The sequence below is a fragment of the Adiantum capillus-veneris genome, chromosome 2, assembly GCF_014529385.1.
Source record: "Adiantum capillus-veneris isolate H3 chromosome 2, ASM1452938v2, whole genome shotgun sequence".
In the NCBI taxonomy this organism is placed as follows: Eukaryota; Viridiplantae; Streptophyta; class Polypodiopsida; order Polypodiales; family Pteridaceae; genus Adiantum; species Adiantum capillus-veneris.
This window is the reverse complement of record NC_140932.1, coordinates 53,385,825-53,405,462: the sequence shown is the minus strand read 5'-3', so window position 1 is coordinate 53,405,462 and position 19,638 is coordinate 53,385,825. Positions and strand designations below refer to the sequence as shown.

Here is a 19,638-nt window from a genome sequence, read left to right as displayed (position 1 = left end):
CAAGGAAGGGATTACTATCAGTTGGAGAGCCATTCTATTGAGTGAGTGTAGTTTTATGGATATCCCACTTTGGACTACCCTCATAGGGGCCTTTTTATGGCTGAGATGGTTTCCATGTATGAGTATTCGAAACCCACTCTTGTTCACAGATACCTTCAGTTGTAATATTTTTCTTTTTTGTTGGGATGTCCCGTTTCCCTCCTAAGGCATCTCTGCACTTTCCTTTCCTTTTTTAATTCAACTCTCTTCTTAAAAGAAAACCAAAAAAAAAAAAAAAAACCCGCGCGGGCCCTCTGCTTAATTTATAGCTCATGAAAGTCATTCAATTGACGATGGAGTGGTACAATCCTACCCCACTGTCACTAGCTTCAATGCAGTGCGTTTGGCTATGAAATCTCCACTTTTGCTGATGAGAGTGCCAAGTTGAGGTCCGAGAGCTACGAAATTGACGAGCGAAGCTGATCCATGGTGTTTCGCATCAGGTCAATGCAATCCTGAAGTGCCCTTTTGTACGGGGCAAATCGAGGCGGTGGAAAGGTCGAAAAGACGCCCTGCGAGCTGATATGATGAGAATGTGAGGCTCAATGAAAATGAAGAAATTGTGGCAATTTGCCGATTGAGCGGGCTTATGAACAACGGAGAATGTGAGAGCACAATTGTGGGTATGGTGTAGTTCTGCAAGTGGTGAAGAACTTGCCGCTGCGTCCCTTCGTTCATGCTTGGAAGGTGGCCTTTATTTATCTGACACAGACATTCCATGAGCTAGAAGGGACAAGGAACAGAAGATCTTCAATGGAGGTTTTGTGTGTGAGAGAGAGAGAGAGAGAGAGAGAGAGAGAGAGAGAGAGAGTCACAGTAGCGACATAGAAAGAAGAGCTTGAGCTCTTTGTCGAGACTTTATGCACATAGTGCGGGGTAGGCTATGGACCTACGCTGTTTTCCAAATGCAATCAGTTATGCTTACATCTTCAAGACGTTCGGCATTATGCAAGATGTCGACACAAGCAATCAAAACTGATGAGATTGTTAGTCAGAGGCTACTAACTGACGTTGTTTGACTTGCATGCTAGTTGCGTTCTTTCAAAAGCGCAAGTTGTTAGTAAGCTTTGTGACAAGGATGTCGTCTCTTCGACTACAGTATTTGCAAGGGTCAAGAATCTTTGGGTTCTTTTGGCTGATGCGAAGCAAGGTTGTCTCTCCCACATCAGATTATGATTCTACAAGCGGATTGATCAAACACATGCAGCTCTTTGACGTGAGGCTGACCACCACATTTGTAAGACAAGGCCAGAATGCTTTGGGCTGATTTCGGCGGATGCGAAGTGAAGGTGTCTCTCCAAATGCAATCACATACGTGTGCACCTTGAAGGCAAGGTCAAGGTCAAGAAGCTCTGGGCTTTTTTCGGCGGATGCAAAGCAAGGGCTGATCCACTTGGCCTTCAACGGCAGATCAATTGGGTCATTCCAGACGAAACACACACACACACACACACAAAATCCTCCCTCCAGGGTTAGAAACTCACTCCTCTTTCACTTCTTTGCATGGACGGAGCCGAAGAAAAGCCCATTGAGAAGGCGGATGCTACAGATTCTATTGTAGATAACACTCTACAGTAAATGTGACAACAGGAATGGTGTTGGCAGACCCCTTCAAATCAAGCATGGAGTCTTCACGTTCGGCACTACTCAATAGGAAGGCTGCCTTGGTCGTGCTTGACACTACCTTGGTCGACATGTATGCCAAATGTGGTGCACTTCGTAACATAAGAGGGGATCAAGGTGCTCATGAAGTTCATCAAGAAGCCCAAGCTCCAAATGGTAATGGCCCTGTGGGAATCATTCGTGTAGAGGACAACGAATCTGATATAATGCCATCGGGAAAGAGAGAAAGAACACAAAATGGTGTTGGCTCCAGTAAGAAGAAAGGGAAGGAGAAAGAAGGTGAAGATGCGACGGTAAAAAGGAAAAGAAGACCTCGCAGGAAATTTGAAGTAGTAGATTTGCCATTGGGTGAAGGCAAAGCAGCTTCTAACTTGAAGGAAGATTTGATTGGGAGGAAAGTGAATTGTACCTTTGGACAGTTGATGAATATGGTCTCCAAACTGAAGAGGCAGTAGAAGTCGTTAGTGAATCCGATTGAGAAAGAGCCGAAGCGTGGACATGTTAGAGTGTTGACTTTGAAAGAGTTACTTGATATATTCTTGTGGTAGACGCTTGGCTCAAAGGTGTGGGCATGGGAGAAGCCTACATTGATGGAGGTGTCCAGGTATGCGTCATTACACAGTCATGTGTTGAGAAGTTGGGTTTAGTTACCAGTGGAAGCTTTGGATTCAGGATTCGACTAGCTAACCATGCCAAAGTAAAGTGTTTGGGAGTGATCAAAAGTTTGGAGGTTGACGTCTTTAATGTGAAAGTTTTGGTGAACTTTCATGTTATGCTAGTAGGATTGGGAGCTTTTCCTCTCATTTTGGGACGACCTTGGTTGAGAGCCGTTGGTGCTGTACAGGATTAGGGCAAGGGCACAATCTCCGTGTATGGCAAGAAAGGTGAGAAGAGGGTGTTTGACATGACCACCCAACAACCTTTGGCATTAAAGGATGTGAGTAAAAATGATGAATCTAAAATTACTAGTGAAGAAAGCTTTGAGGATTCAGATAGTAGTTTTGCTTTTGGCTCCAGTGATGAAGGTGAAGTGTCATTCCTATTGTTGGATGGCGGAAAGGAAGAAATTGGTGATGTGTTGCAGGTGTCAGGGGATATAAATGCTTCAAGCCGTTATAGAACAACTTGAGGAGTTAATGCAAACTAAACAAGAATCAATAGTGAAGAAAGAGCTTATTCAAAACATGCTAAGTACTGATCTGACACAAAGAGAGAGGAAGAAGTACTTAACAATGTTCGACAGGTTTCCAAACCTTTTCATCACCTCTTATCAAGAGATCAGGGGCTTTGGTGGGAATCCAGTGAAGATTGAGTTAATTGAAGGGGCAAGGCCGGTCAAACAAAAGTTAAGAAGGATGAGTAAGGAGCAAATGAATGCTTTGAAAGAGGAGATAGATAAATTGTTGGATGCAAGGCTCATTGTTCCAGTTGATAATGCGGGGTGGGTGAGTGCTGTAGTGGTCACTCCAAAGAAAAATGGGCGTTGGAGAGTCTGTATTGATTACAAGCCATTGAATGCAGTGACATCAGCCTTTGGATGCTGTGGCTGGCTTTAAGAGATACAACATTTGTGATGGATATTCAAGGTATTTCCAGCTTATTCTTGCTCCTGAAGATCGGAAGAAGAAGACGTTCATCACTTCTTGGGGTTGTTTTTACTTTTGCTGTCTTCCTTTTGGGTTAACAAAGGGGCCTGGAGCCTTTGAAAGAAAAGTGGATTGGGTCCTTACCCTATTTCTTGGGAAGTTTGTCAAAGGGTTCATAGATGATTTTTGTATATACAGCTCACTGAAGGAACATGTTGAGAAGCTTGAAATAACTTTTGCAAGGTATGATGAATGTTGGGGTCAATTAAACCCTAAGAAATGTCATTTGGCACAGCAAAGAGTGAAACTTCTTGGGCATGTGATCTCAGAAAATGAAATTGAGGCAGATCCAAAGAAAGTGGAAGCACTGTTGTTATTGTCATCCCGAAAAGATACAAGACAATTGGCCACTTTCATTCAGAAGGTTAAATACCTGTCTCGGTTCATACCTTTGGCATCACAACTATTGCGTCCATTACAGCAAGTGGTTAAGAATGATCCATTGGAGTGGATACATGACTGTGAAGATGTCTTTGAGAGAGTCAAAGAAGTGCTGAGTACGCTTTCTATTATGCAAGCTCCGGATTGGCAAAAGGACTTTTATGTCAACTCATCAGTGGGAGATGGTGCGATTGGAGCCATGTTATTGCAAAGAGGGAAGGAGTCACAGTACATGAAGCTTGTTTACTATGTCAGCAGAGTGAAGACCCCTCATGAAAGAGATCACATTGAGGTTGAGTTGGTGATGATAAGTATAGTATATGCTTGTAGAAGATTCATGCATTATTTACTATAAAGGCCATTTATTTTCCTTACCATCTATACTTTGCTTCCACAGTTGTTTAATAACTCTAATATATCAAAGACAATGATGCGATGGGTTACTGAGCTACAGGAATTTTAGTTTGCTTTCTTGGTGGAAGAGAGTACTCGGGCTACTTTGGCTGACCTACTTACTTACAAAGAGACTCATGTCTTGGTTATGAAAGAAGTGATACAAAGGAAGAGGACAGAGACTCCTATTACTGATGCTTCCATACTGTTATTTGATGGCTCTTATCAAAAAAGCCATGATGTTGCATCGGGGGGGGGAGGGGGGGATTGTTATTTATGATGCTCAAAGAAATCTTATGAGGAAACAAGGGTTGAAAGTTGATGCAAAGAGTAATAATAAAGCAAAGTACATGGCACTTGAGGGTGGATTAAATATTTGTTTACATTTGGGAATTAAACGCGTACAAATCAAGGGTGATGCCTTGTTAGTTGTGAAACAAGTGCTGGGAGTATGGAAAAACAAGAACCCTAGATTGAAAAGTTTGTGTTTCAAGGTTAAACAATTGCTTAAAAGGTTGCAAGCATGGAATTTGCAACACATTGATAGGTCTCAAAATGAGGAGGCTCATGAAGCTGCTCAAGAAGTGATTACTTGTATATTCATAATGAAAGCGGATACTCCTTTATATCATAGAAGGGAAGTGTCGTCAAAAGAAGTTTGACTGGTGATTTGCCTATGGATCTACCATCATCAAAGAAGTATGATTTTATGAGAAAGGCCAGGAAGTATAAGATGCTTAATGATGTACTTTATATGAAGGAGAGTGATTTAGTGTTGCGTCGTGTACCCTGGAAAGAGGAGATTTATAAAATTTTGGAAGAAAATCATGAAGGGGCTTGTGGAGGCCATTTTGCCATGAAGATTACGTTGCATAAAATCCTACAAGAAGGCTATGTTTAGCCAAGTATTCAGCGAGATGTGAATCACTGGTGTAAATCCTCTCTATCTTGTCAAAGAATAGGAAAGAGAGTCTTGAAACCTGAGTTGAGGAAAACAATTTTGGCGTTTGATGTGTTTGAAAAATGGGGCCTTGATGCTATTAAGCCGTTACCCATGACTAGTAAGAGAAATGCTTATATCTTGACGGCTGTGGATTATCTATCACGTTGGGCAAAAGCCAAAGCTGTTAAGCAAATTAGTAGTAAGGAAATGGGAAAATTTGTTTCTGAGCATGTATGTTGCAAGTTTGGTGTCCCATTGGAGCTATTATCCGACAGAGGACCAAGATTTAGAGGTGAAATATTTGATTTTCTATGCAAGAAACTCAATATAGAGCACAGGTACAACACTCCTTATTATCCTAAATGCAATGGTCTCATTGAGAGATTCAATGGGGAGTTGGTCAAAATTCTCACAAAGATGACTCAAACTCATGGTAAAACTTGGGATGTTGAGTTACCTTGTGCTTTGCGGGCATATAGGACTGCTGTGAAGACAAGTACAGGTTTTTCCCATATCACTTGGTTTATGGTAAGGAGGCGGTGTTGCCTATTGAAGTTGAGATTCCCGCACGTAAGCTTTTGTCATTTGAACATGAAGAGAGGACTGTTTGGCAGAAGAGGTTGTTGAGTGTACAATGCTTGCAATTGTACAAAACCTTAACTTTGGATTACTATGAGGAGGTATATAAGAAGGTTCAAATGAAGGCTGATGAATGCGTGAAGGACAAAGGAATTGAAAAGGGTGATCTCGTTGTGCGTTACAATAGTAAATTGGACAATACTTTCAAAAGAAGTTTCAGATTTAATGGAAAGGTCCCTTTGTTGTTGTGAACAAGTTTGATACTGGAACTTATCAGTTGGCTGATTTAAGTGGAGTGAAGCACAAATATCGGGTCAATGGTTATAGATTAAAGAAGTATTTGGCACGTTTGATGACAATAGTTCTTGATGACATGCTATCAATGGAAGAGAAGAATGGGGAAATTTCTACAGATGTGTGTGAGGTTTCAGGGGATGAGCTACAACAGTTGTTCACCCTAGAGACCTCTGGTTGTCATGAATGATCAAACAGGCAAGGGGGGGGGGTTAGCAAGTTATGTCAGGCATTTTTTGGATGGGCATAAAGCCAATAAGTGATGCTAAATAACTTGCTGACTAGCCCCAAGTATATATGTGTACATAGTGCTTTGAGTTTTGAAAGTGCCCGTGTAAAAATTCACGTACAAAGGCTTGGTTTTGCTAAGTTGCTTGCTAGAGTTTTGGGTCGGTTGAGCTTTCAAATGATGGTCTTTAATGAGCATTTTGAGTTGTGCTTGATAGCTTGTGAATCGGACTCATATATCATGAGTTACATGTACTCGAAGTGGGCGGTCCCCTACTTAGAAAGTGGTTGCGGATGCATGTGAGAAAAGGCAAGTGGGTCGACTTAATGGATTTAATTAGAAATGATGTAATCGGAAATTTCTTGAGATAGCCGAAGTAACGAGCTCCGGGCCGCGCTTTACAGCGTCGTATTTGGTGGTCAGAGTCGTCTGCTATGCTTCTATCAAGGTTGCTAGGTGTGGGGAGCAAAACAGAAAATTTATGTACATGTGTGGGGAGTTGGGAGGATGGTGCCAAGCGGCAATGGAATAGTCCCACATTGGGAGGGGTGAGTGCAAAGTGGAGGGTATAAGGGGTGTGGTGGGTGTCCCATTATGTTGAATCAAAGGGAAAGTGGAGCTCTCACTCCTTGGCTATGGAGGCTCGTGGGGATTTGGGGGGAGAGGGGGCGCCTGTTTTGGGTTCCCACTGGCTGGCCAAGCGCTTGGACAAATTTTTGGGCCCCTGGACACCCTATTTTTGCCCATCTCCCAAGTCAAAGTGACCGACATAGAGCCCTCTTTTCCCAAAAATGGTCAAAATGAACCAATTAAAAGGGGAGATGAGAGAGAAAGATGTCGGCTGAGATAAGGAAGAAGTATCCACTCCAGTAAAGTGAAAAATGTCCCCATTATTATAGCTGCAATTCCCTGCACACTCTTTTTTCTTACAGAGACTTGTTTTTTTGGAGCTTTTGACAGACATCCCATCTTTGAAAGCTTGTAACTCTCTCATCTGTTGTCGGAATCAAGCATATGGATACTCTACTCAAAAAATTTAATCATGGTTTAGGTTAGAGTGGTCTCTCACCCGTCTTTACATGTGTTCGACTTAGGTGTTTTCTGCTGCCTTGTGGTGTTTCTTTCCAACGGTGTGGTGTGTGCAAGGCTATAGAGGCAGTCATTTTCCTTGTCGTTTGCACTCTGCAACGTGTGCACCATGAAGGCAAGGTCAGGGTTAGGAAGCTCTGAGCTGTTTTCGGTAGATGCAAAGCAAGGGCTGATCCACTTGGGTTTCCATGGCAGATCAATTGGGACATTTTCCAGAGTAAACACACACACACACACACACACAAATTCCTCTCACCAGGGTTAGAAACTCACTGCTCTTCCGCTTCTGAGCATGGGCAGAGCTTCGAGAAACTGAACAAAAGTCGCTTGAGAAGGCAGATGCTACACATTCTATTGTAGATAACACTCTGCAATAATTGCAATAGCAGGAATAATGTTGGCTGTCGCCTTCAAATCACGCATGGAGTCTTTACATTTGGCACTACTCAAAAGGAGGGCTTCCTTGGTCGTCCTTGGGAATACCTTGGTCGACATTTGTGCCAAATATGGTGCACTTTGTAAAGCACATAATGTGCTTGAGGAGCTTGTTGTCCGAGATGTCGTTTCTTTGAATGCACGGAATGTTGGCTATGCCCAACTTGGGTAGGGCCAAGATGCTCCGGGCTGTTTTCAGCGGATGCGAAGCAAGGGTGTCTTTCCAAATGCAATCACATATGTGTGCATGTTTAAGGCGAGTTCAGGGTCAGGAAGTTCTGGGCTGTTTTCGGTGTATGCGAAGCAAGGGTGTCCCTCACACATCAGATTATGATTGTACATTTTGGAAAAAGTTTGAATGAGTTGCTGAAAAGGATGACGAAGCTGATTGTGACTTTGCAATGGAGGTCCAAGCCGATTGATCAAACACATGCAGCTCTTCGATGTGAGGCTGACCACCACATTTGTACAAGAGGGCCAAGATGCTATGGTCTGTTTCCGGCGGATGCAAAGCGAGGGTGTCTCTTCAAATGCAATCACGTACGCGTGCACCTTGAAGGCAAGGTCAGGGTCAAGAAGCTCTGGGCTGTTTTCGGGGGATGCGAAGTAAGGGCTGATCCACTTGGCCTCCAATGGTAGATCAATTGGGACATTTTCCAGACTGCACACACACACAAAATGCTCCCATTAGGGTTAGAAAATCACTCCTCTTTCACTTCTCTGTATGGGCAGAGCTTCGAACAACTGAACAAAAGCCCCTTGAGAAGGCAGATACTACAGATTCTATCGTAAATAACACTCTGCAATAAATGCGACAATGGGAATGGTGTTGGCTGTTTCCATCAAATCAGACATGAAGTCTTCACGTTCGACACTACTCACAAGGAGGACTGCCTTGGTCGTGCTTGGCACTACCTTGGTCGACATGTATGCCAAATGTGGTGCACTTCGTAAAGCACAAAACGTGCTTGAGGAGCTTGCTGTCCTAGATGTCTCTTCGAATGCACTGATTGTGGGTTATGGCCAACTTGGGCAGGGCCAACATGCTCTGGGCTGTTTTCAACGGATGCGAAGAGAGGGTGTCTTGCCAAAATGCAATCACATATGTGTGCATTGTCACAAACTAATGATGTGGCAATGTTGCCCGGACAGTACAGCAAGTGACGTGGCAGTACGGACGTACACAAATTGTGCTGATAGTCAGATGATGTGACATAACTGTATGGACGCCCGCTAAACGCGTTGACTGTTGACGTGGTAGAACAATACGGAATTTCGCTTTTTGTGCTGATAGTGTTGATGCGGCAGCCCGTTCGGATTTCCGTAAATTGTGTTGGTGGCTTTTTGTGCCAGCTTTTGGGACTAGTAGCTTTTGAACCAATTGCTTTTGAGTTTACTGCTTTTGGGGCTTTGCTTTTGACATCCCTTGTAGTACCTTGATCAAGCATTAATATAAAAGAAATACCGAAAGGGGCGCCAATCTTTGGGGCCAATCTCTCTGGGCACAGAACTACGCCGGGCTGTATCGACCAAATTGAACTGTGATTTTAAATTTGTGAAGTATTTTTAAGTGAATCTCTCTTCCGTGTCGCGACAGAATCTAGACTTGGGGTGTCCAAGTCTGTGACAGTGGTATCAGAGCACGACCGATTTCTCTTCTACCGGTCCGATCCTTCTTCTCACGACATGCATGGATTTAGGAAAGAACCAGATGACTTCTCCTTCCACCTCGGAAACGGGAGAGTACGGAAAATTCAAGCGGATTAGAAGAGAAAGAGTACGGGCCACCTTGGCCTTTGCAGTATGAACTCATGGAGATGCAACGTCAACAGCAGGTTGACGAGTGTGCAAATCAAATGCTTCAGTTTGCCAAGGATGCAGAGTATGCCAAATTTTTGACCCGGCACCCGATGGACGAAGTGCATACTCATTGCTAGAAAGCCATTGAGTCACCAATTAAACCGGCAATCAAGAAACCTCCTGTCCCACGGATGTTTACTGAAGATAAACTTGAGGACATTGTCGAAAATCGAGTCAACCAACTATTTGGGTCAAAGGAGAAGCAATTGAAGAAACGTAATAAGGGAATTGACTTCCCTCTTGTTTGAGAAAGCAAGAAAACAGAAGAAGCATGTACGCTTCGAAGCATTGTCCAGTTCGTCCTCATCTTCTTTTGACATTTCGGATAGCTCATCCTTTTCTGACTCGAGTGATGAGGATAGAAAGGGCAAGAAACAACGAGCAGACTATATGTTATTAAAAATAAAAGCACTTTTACATAGCTAATCAGTATAATTTTCTCGACGACAAGGGCAAGAAGGCTAAGGAATTCAAAGACGGTGGACAAGAAGTAAAGTTTGAAACCTTTTCAGGGTTTCGAGATTCTTCTAAGGCTTTTGCCTTTATTTAACAGTTTGATACATAATTTTCTGGAGGCTGCTATACAGAGTACTCAAAGATTAGACGGACAACATCCTTTCTAGAAGGCTACGCATGGATATGGTGGTCCACTCTTTTGTTAAGAAAAGAAGCACCGACAAAGTATCTGAAATTCAAGAAACTATTTATTTCTTCATGGCTCACTCAAGAGTGTGAACGAGATGTGATAACCAATTGGAACCACCTTTGGATGATTAGAGGTGACACTTTGGATGATTACTGTGAAAGATTTTGGAATACTTTTCTTCCAACCTCTTCTTTTAAGAAGATCAGTTTTAAGGAGCAGATTGAGAGGTTTTGTTGTGGACTTCCCAAAGAAATTCGAGACTACTGCCTTGAGAAGAAGTCAAAGTCCATTATGGGACATGCTAAGCGGGGATTCGCTATGCATTTGGGTAACTTGACTTACCCACCCGATGAACCTACGACAAGTCATAACAGAAACAGACGATAGACAGATTCACGAACTCGACTAACAGAAGAACAGAAAGATACACGATTTTGACTGACAGTAGACCAGAAAGTTGAATATTTCAAAGCATGAAAGTGTTTTGAGTGTGGAGAACAAGGATATATCGCTGCATGGTGCCCCAAAAAGGCACAAGAATAAGGATGTAACAAACTTGGACACGCCAAGTCAAGATTCTACAGCAACACAACAGAGATTCACTTCAAAACAGTTCACACTTCACAATTAGGTTGACACGGCCCGGCATAGTTCCGTGTCAAGAGGTATTGGCCCCAAAGACTGGCGCCTCTTTCGGTATTTTTTTTTGTATTAATCTGTGTTCAAAGTACAAGAGAGTGGGTAGGTGCTCACTCTCAGACTCTGCGTCCAAATGCTCTAAGAAGTGAGGCCCTGCCCACTAAATTATAGATACAAGGGATGCCCCAAAAGCAGAGCCCCAAAAGCACTTAAACTTAAAAGATTCTCAAATTAAAGCAATAGGTCTAAAAGCTGCCAGTGAATTCAGCTAGCAGATTTTCAAGAAACCCGTACGCAATGCCATGTCAACAGCTCCGCAAATCTCGCCGCAAAATTCGGAATTCCGTACGGTAGGCCACGTCACCATGTCAGCGCATATTGTGGGGGTTTCGTACTGTGCCACGTGTCAGCCCTTTTCGGGTATGTCCAGGGTTAGCCACATCACCATTTTGTGACATACCCCTTTCTTGAAAGCATTAAAATCGCCCTCGATTACGTTTGCAAAATAGACAGAGGCCTTTTCGTACTGTGCCACGTGTCAGCCCTTTTCGGGTATGTCCGGGGTTAGCCACATCACCATTTTGTGACATACCCCCCTCTTGAAAGCATTGTAATCGCCCTCGATTACGCCTGCAAAACAGACAGAGGCCATAAATTGTCTTAGCAGACACTAACTGTTAGTACCGACGCACTAGGAACAACACATCTAGTACATATACCAATCGACAGTCACATCACAGGACATCACTTGACATCACAGGACATCACATGACAAATCACATTCAAAATCATTCCAAATCTTAGACCGTGATTAATCGGCAACGTATTTAGCAATCGCATCTAGATCCAATCGAGACCTCACAGATGCCCGATTAACCAATCCATATTGCAATCATGTCTATAGAGATTTATGAGACCAAAATGCTGCAGTCATTTCGTCTACCAGTTCCTGCACTCAAACAAGTCAAGTACAAATCAATCAATATCATATTCAATTTCAAGAATTCCAGTTCATAAAGTCATACAGCACAATACTGTCAGCCTAGCAGTATCCCAAAAACCCAAAGGACATCAGTGACTCTATATCAAAAATCGGGGCAATCTGTTGACAAAGGAGCGGAGTGACTCCCCTCTTGTGCAAACCCGCTACACTAGATTCACCCATGTTGAAATCGGGGTTCTATCGGAGTAGGCTATGCTAAACCGAATACTTCAAGGTAAAGTTTCACAATCTGAGGAGTATCTGCTAGGTCCTCCTCCTTCATCCACTTCGCATCCAATGCAGGATAGTTCTTGAATTTAACCAAGAACCGCCGAATCACTTTACCTTTAATCTTTCTATCTTTATGTGCCAATATCTATTCTGGAACGAGTATCTCCTCGCTTTCCTCCACTTCGGGTTGCTCATCTGGCTCCCCATCATCGAGCACATCGCCTTTAAAAGGCTTCAAGAGACTCACATGAAAAGCATTGTGAATTCTCCAAGTATCGGGCAGCTTCAATCTAAAGGAGACATCTTTTATCTTTTCTTTTATTTGGAAAGGTCCATAGTATCTCATGCTAAGCTTTGAAAAAGCCGCTCCTTTCCCTTTTTCTTTCTCAGGTATGCCTTCTCAAAACGTAAGAGTACCCAATCGTCTTCCTTTAATTTCAAATCGCGACGGTGTGATCTACTGTCTTCTTGTGTCTTTCCTGAGATTTCGCTAAAGCCTCCCGGACCTTGGCAAAAGCAATGTCCAAGTCCCTTGTGTACTGGTCAGCTTCAAAAATCTTATCTTTCGTGCTTAGCAAGGGTGGAACCTTCGTAGCACCTTCAATAATCTCAAATGGTGCCTTCCCCGTCGAAGAGTGGATCGTGTTATTGTAGGCAAATCCCACCAAGGGCACAAACTTTTCCCATTGAGTCTTCTGATCAGAAATGTAAGACTTCAATAAATCCAGTACGACTGAATTTGCAATCTCAGATTGCCCATCTGTCTGCGGGTGGAAAGATGGCGAGAATTGCAACCATGTGCCAATGTTCTCCCAAATAGCCTTCCAAAACAAACTCGTGAATCAGGGATCTCTGTCAAAGACTATTGTCTGAGGCATGCAATGCAATATGAATACCTGAGCAATGAACAGTCTCGCTAAATGATCCGGCTTGACTGTTTTCTTCACTGGAATGAAATGAGCCTGCGTGTTAGGTGCAGCGGAATGAATGTTGTATTTTCTCAAGATTAGTGATCCTTATTGCTCAAGGTTCCTTTTAGTTCTTTAGGGAAAGAAAGAGCTTTCCGTCTTGTAGAGTGCTGTGGTCACGAACAAAGTGAGTGGATTTTGTGCGTGCAAGTGAATGAGACTGAGAGAAGGAGAGAGAAGAGATACGACACCCGAGAGGTTGTAAAACCCTCCTCCGAAGGCCCCACTCTCGTCGGCGAGAGTGGTCTACTTTGATTGCACAAAGGTGTACAATGCGAATGCAATGGACTGATGCAATGGGACTATGCCGATGACGACTACGGTGATGACGACAGCAACTTGACGGCTGAAATCTGAGTTCTTCTATCTGCTGTTTTTCGGGGTTGTTTCGGTGGCTGAAAATGACTGTTTTCACTGCGTTTTTATGGCTGAAAATGGGTGAACATCTGCAACCAACTTGGGGGGGATTTGCTTTTGTGTCGTAGGGCTAGGAATGCTGTGGATCTGATGTGATAAGGGCCGAGAGTTAAAAACGCTGGCTGGATCTGCCTTTATAAAAAACGCTACTGCTGATCTGAATTTACAAATCAAAAACGCTGATTTGGCTGCTTGGGAAAAACGCTAGCAATGCTGATGAATTTTGCTGGCGATGGTAGTTCTCTGCTAGCGCTAGGGTTCTTGTGGTGTTGACGATCCAGGCTAGGCTGAAAATGCCAGATCTTGCGGGTCGACGAGGATGGGATCTCCAAAAACGCCAAGGTGCTTGAAGGGGTACTGCTGAGAAGTTGCCTGTTGAGCGGGAAGCTCCTGCTGCCTCTTCTGCCAGAAAGTGCTAACTTGGGTTTGCTTATATATTAACTTAGCAAAATTGTCCTACCTACTTTTGTAGGAAAGTCACTTAAAAATAATAAATGAAAAACCCAATAAATAGGAAAATAGGCTAAATGCACTGGAAAATTCCCCTAACTGATGCTAATGGATTCTGATGGGAATTCCGATGATCATGCTGTGTGCAACCGGAGGATATGCATCTATGCTAAGTGACTGGGCATGCACGGTCTACGAATAGATTCACAAAAGTGCCAGATCACTGCCAATCTAACTTGATCGGATTGACTGAACCCTGCTGTGGTGTAGCTTGTCCACGGACACATAGGGTTGGGATGTGTCATGTGACATCCCCTACTTTTCAAAGTGAGGTACTAGTACCGAACTGTATGGCGTCGAGGGAGATCGCCAACAGCATCCGGAATCCTCGAAGGGACTCTTCGCCGCCCCACTCTGCTATGTGGGTCAAGCGGTACTTGAACTTCATAAAGGTCTGCAACACTTGCTTCTTTGGGCCGCGCCGAAAGCGACTCAAAGTCTTCTGTGGCTCCTTTGATGCTTCAACTTCGTCTAGAGTCCTGCTTCTTTCGTCTTCAAGAATCTCCATGGTTGAAAATTCCTGAAACAATCTCCAACACAAAACCATGAACATACCTATTCCATGTAAAGTGAAGGAAAAAAATCTTATCTTCTCTAAAGACTGTGTATGCAATGTAGATGAACATAGAGACGGAATGACAAACCGTTCATCCAACACATGCAAACAATGCGCTCGAATCTTTTCTGTTTGATCAAAATCAATCAATTGTGGCAAATCACAATGGAAATGCCTATTCTTGGTGCTCATACTATCATGTGAAACTGTGTCATGCCAAGGAAGAGACATGGAATGTGACTTCTTGACATACAGACTTTTCAACTTTTCATGAACAATCCGCATACATTCGTGCTCATCCATGAGAGAAACGTGCTCAACATGCAATATGTCATGCCTAGGAAAAGGGATCACATAACGATGCTGACTAAAATACAAGAAACCGTCACGAATGAAACACTCGAATAATGCGTGCTTATCAATCATGCGAACACATAATACTTCCTGTGATGGTTCTTTGGACCAAGGCTCAAGAGCCAAGATCGGTTCGTCCTGAATGATCGAATCGTCCTGTGGGGGTTCTGTGGACCTCGACTCGAAAGCCAAGATCGGATCTTCGTGATTGATTGATCGAATCTACAACAAGATTAGTTTCGCTAGGAAAAGCATCCACTAACACATCATCAATCACATCATCTTCGTGCAAGTCATCATGCTTGTCTTTGTCATCCAAATCATCATGCAAATCATTATCATTCAAATCATCATGCTTCGCATAATCATGCAAATCCTGTGTGTCATGCTGTGGAGAAAAAGAGATTGAGAGAGTCTTCTTTTCCCGATCTTGTTGCATCTGTGCCTGTATTCGAGAAAAGAGTCGCAACATCTCTTGCATTCTTGCTTTGGTCTCGTGATCAAATCTTGCTTGACTTTCTCTTTCTTCCAAGTCGAACTGACGCTCTATGGCTGCCATTTCTTCTTCGTAGGCCTTTCTGTCTGCTTCTCTTGCTTGGTCCAACTCCTCCACAGGAGTTAGTGCAATCTTTGTCGTAGATGGAAAAGGGGGAGGGTCGGAAAAACCTCTTGGTGGGGAAAATTCTTCTTCGCCTCTCTCATGCTCATCACCTCCAAGCGAAGTATCCATTCCGCTTCGAGTGATGATCATTCTGCAATCGTGGTTCTTGTGGGTTCTTGGGGGTTCTTGAGTTCACGAGGAACTTGGGTTCTTGGGGGTCTTGGGTTCTTGAGGTCCTTGATTCGTGAGAATCTAGGGTTCTTGAGGTTCTTGAATTCTTGAGTCTTGAGGGTCTTGGATTCTTGGGTTCTTGGGGTTCTTGAGGTTTTCTTTCGCTTGCAAATCGTGTTGGAGAAGGATCTTGTCTTCACCCGAGTTCTACTCCTTTCTGCGGGCGCACCCCTTGGCGGCCTTGCGCTCACACCAAGGTTGCTTTTTCCCACCTCACATCGATTGGCCGGCCGCTAAGTGCACGGTCCGCTCTCAATGAGTGAAAAGAGACACAAGGGGAGGCTGGACAAGCCCTTCTTTCTTGGGATTCCTGTCACTCTTCAACAAAACACGATTAGGAATCGCCATGTCCAAGTAAACTTGGGTTCGTGCGATCGCAACCAGCAAAAAAAATTCTTGTGGTTCTTGTGGTTCTTTCCTTGAGTAATGCAGAACACTTCCAAAGCTCTGATACCAATGTTAGGTGCAGCGGAATGAATGTTGTATTTTCTCAAGATTAGTGATCCTTATTGCTCAAGGTTCCTTTTAGTTCTTTAGGGAAAGAAAGAGCTTTCCGTCTTGTAGAGTGCTGTGGTCACGAACAAAGTGAGTGGATTTTGTGCGTGCAAGTGAATGAGACTGAGAGAAGGAGAGAGAAGAGATACGACACCCGAGAGGTTGTAAAACCCTCCTCCGAAGGCCCCACTCTCGTCGGCGAGAGTGGTCTACTTTGATTGCACAAAGGTGTACAATGCGAATGCAATGGACTGATGCAATGGGACCATGCCGATGACGACGACGGTGATGACGACGGCGACTTGACGGCTGAAATCTGAGTACTTCTATCTGCTGTTTTTTGGGGCTGTTTCGGTGGCTGAAAATGACTGTTTTCACTGCGTTTTTATGGCTGAAAATGGGTGAACATCTGCAACCAACTTGGGGGCAATTTGCTTTTGTGTCGTAGGGCTAGGAATGCTGTGGATCTGATGTGATAAGGGCCGAGAGTTAAAAACGCTGGCTGGATCTGCCTTCATCAAAAACGCTACTGCTGATCTGAATCTGCAAATCAAAAACGTTGATTTGGCTGCTTGGGAAAAACGCTAGCAATGCTGATGAATTTTGCTGGCGATGGCAGTTCTCTGCTAGCGCTAGGGTTCTTGTGGTGTTGACAATCCAGGCTAGGCTGAAAACGCCAGATCTTTCGGGTCGGCGAGGATCGCCAAGGTACTTGAGGGGGTACTGCTGAGAAGTTGCCTGTTGAGCGGGAAGCTCCTGCTGCCTCTTCTGCCAGAAAGTGCTAACTTGGGGTTTGCTTATATATTAACTTAGCAAAATTGCCCTACCTACTTTTGTAGGAAAGTCACTTAAAAATAATAAGTGAAAAACCCAATAAATAGGAAAATAGGCTACATGCACTGGAAAATTCCCCTAACTGATGCTAATGGATTCTGATGGGAATTCCGATGATCATGTTGTGTGCAACCGGAGGATATGCATCTATGCTAAGTGACTGGGCATGCACGGTCTACGAATAGACTTGTTGGGGTAAAAAGCCCAATGTGGTCGCCCAGGTAAGTGGGCGGGCCGCCAGGTATGTACACATATTCTTTTGTAAAAACCTAATAAGAACTCACTATGCTCTACACATTACAGTAGAGCGAGTTCACCATATCGTCGTGCTCTTCTTCTCGCACTCTCTCTCGCGTCGCACTTCCGCTCGTACTCCTTCAACTGGTATTAGAGCTCAGATCGAGGCTCGGGGCAGCACTGCAGGAGGCTAGAGTCACCAACTCAGATTGGAGTGAAATTCGACAAGCGAAGACACGGCCTTCGCATCTCGGCCACCGTTCGGCTTCGACAAAGGTCTGCGCAGGCCATTTTCGACTACGTGGTCTTGACGGGTGCAGATCCGACTCTGCAAATTTGGGGTTTTCGGCCTACGACTGTAGGTGCTAAGGATATCAACACTCCCAGAGTGTTGATTTGTGGCTGTCTACACATTGAAGGACGACTCACAGTTCTTGGAGGCGTGTCACATACAACACAGGCGCATCTACACACAGACTGTAGGCGACATCCACTGGTTCATCAGGTAGCTTGTGTTTGCTGCTTGATATTCTAGATTTCATCCTGACATTGCAGGTACTTCCACATGGGATGTATTGTCAGAGATGATGTATGTCTGTTGAGGGTTTGCTGGCTGTGAGTCACGCAGCAAACAACCGCCGCAGCGGTTACAGCATACAGTGGGAAATTTGTGGATGTATGACTTTGTGGGAAGTCTATGTACTGTCAGATTTACTGCAGCCTTTGTTGAGGGTCGAGTGAGGTTTTATTGAGCTGGGAAATTCTCGAATTTTGAGATCCTATTGGTGATACAGGTCTTGGAGCGATCCCTCGAGCACCCTTAGATAGGCAGCTAGGATGTATTGACTGTGAGTTAGACAGTTGAGATTGCATCTTTGCTTTACTGCCGTTGAGGCATTGTCGCAGTCTATGCTTATAGGACAGTGACAGGACAGTGAGAGACAGTACAGGTGTAGGACAGGTTTACCCGCAGCTTACAGTGTCAGAGAGACAGTGTTTTTTGAGCTGTTTTTGGTCTGTTTTTTAGTACACCAGAGCCATTTTACAAAGGAGACTCTGCCAAAATTTCTGCAGAATCTGAAGCTTTCTTGGTTCATTTGACAGGTTGATATTGGTTCAGAAGTCAGTTTACAGGGGAAACTCTGCCGAATTTTTCCCAGAAAAGTAAACTACTGTGAAGCGTAGCTATGGCTGGATCACAGAACACTGCTCTTTACAATATCAAGAAGCTGGATGGAACCAATTTCCCATTGTGGAAGAAGCAAATTTAGCACGTGTTGGTACAAAAGAAGCAGATAAAACCTATAAAGCTCAAGGGAATAAAACCAGAAGATATGGACGAAGATGAATGGAGCGAAATGGATGAATTGGCACTTTCTACCATTATGCTGACTTTGGCAGAAAGTGTTTACTTCAATGTAGCAGACGAGATGTCGGCTTATCAAGCATGGTTAAAGCTGAGTGATCTTTATGAGAAGCAGAGTGCAGCTTCACAGGTATACTGGCTTAAGAAGCTTGTTGACTTGAAGATGAAAGAAGGGACACCTATGTCCAATCATCTGAATGAATTCAACACAATCTATAGTCAGTTGTCAGCTCAAGATGTCAAGTTTGATGAACCAATTAGAGCTATGTTCCTGTTGATCACATTGCAGGAAAGTTGGGACACTTTTCGCACAGCTTTGAGTAATTCGGCACCTCCAGATGGTTTGAACATAGCAGGTGTAGAAGGAAGTCTGCTTACTGAAGAAACCAATAGAAAGACAATGGACAAAGGCAAAGAAACAGCCTTAGTTGTCAGGGGAAGGACCAAAGAAAAGTACAAAGGTGGAAAGAGGAATCAGTCTCGTAGCAAGTCCCGCAGTGCTAAAGGCAAGAGTGACATAGAATGCTACCATTGTGGCAAGAAGGGTCACATGAAAAGAGACTGCAGAGAATGGAAAGCAGAAAAAGGCAAAGAGAAAGCTGAAGACCATGGTGAGAAGAACAAGTCCTCAGTGAAGATTCAAGAAATAAATGTGACAAACACTGTTGCAGAGGATGACAGTCTAGTGTCAGGAGACATCTACTTCTTGAAGAATACAATGGACTCAGCTCTTCTTACAACATCTGATGGAAATGCACTGAGTGACTTGATTATAGACTCAAGGGCATCACTTCATGTGTCTCCAAACAAGGAGTGGTTTACCTCTTATGTGACCACTAAAGATCATGTTCGGCTAGGCAATGGGCAGACATGTGAGATCTTAGGTGTTGGAGATGTTCAATTGAAGTTTCAGAATGGCTCTTCTTTCACGCTAAAGAATGTGAGACATGTTCCCGTAATTACAAAGAGCTTGATCAGCACAGGTTTACTTGATGATGCTGGCTACGTCACCACTTTTGGACAGAACATGTGGAAGATATCCAAGGGTTCTATGACAGTA

At 43.8% G+C, this 19,638-nt stretch overlaps 1 protein-coding gene across 2 annotated transcripts in view; it reads left to right on the top strand.

The window, feature by feature from the left end:
* The first annotated feature begins 344 nt into the window (after nucleotides 1–344).
* Nucleotides 345–19,638, top strand: part of LOC147462799 (uncharacterized) — a 51,024-nt gene continuing 31,730 nt past the window's right edge. Inside the window, exon 1 of one of the 2 annotated variants that reach the window (XM_086485623.1) lies at nucleotides 345–574. In XM_086485623.1, coding sequence (XP_086341749.1) covers nucleotides 564–574 — 11 coding nt within the window. In that variant the 5' untranslated portion in view covers nucleotides 345–563. Of the gene's footprint in view, nucleotides 727–19,638 lie in introns of both variants that reach the window. The other variant, XM_086485613.1, reaches the window with a different exon arrangement.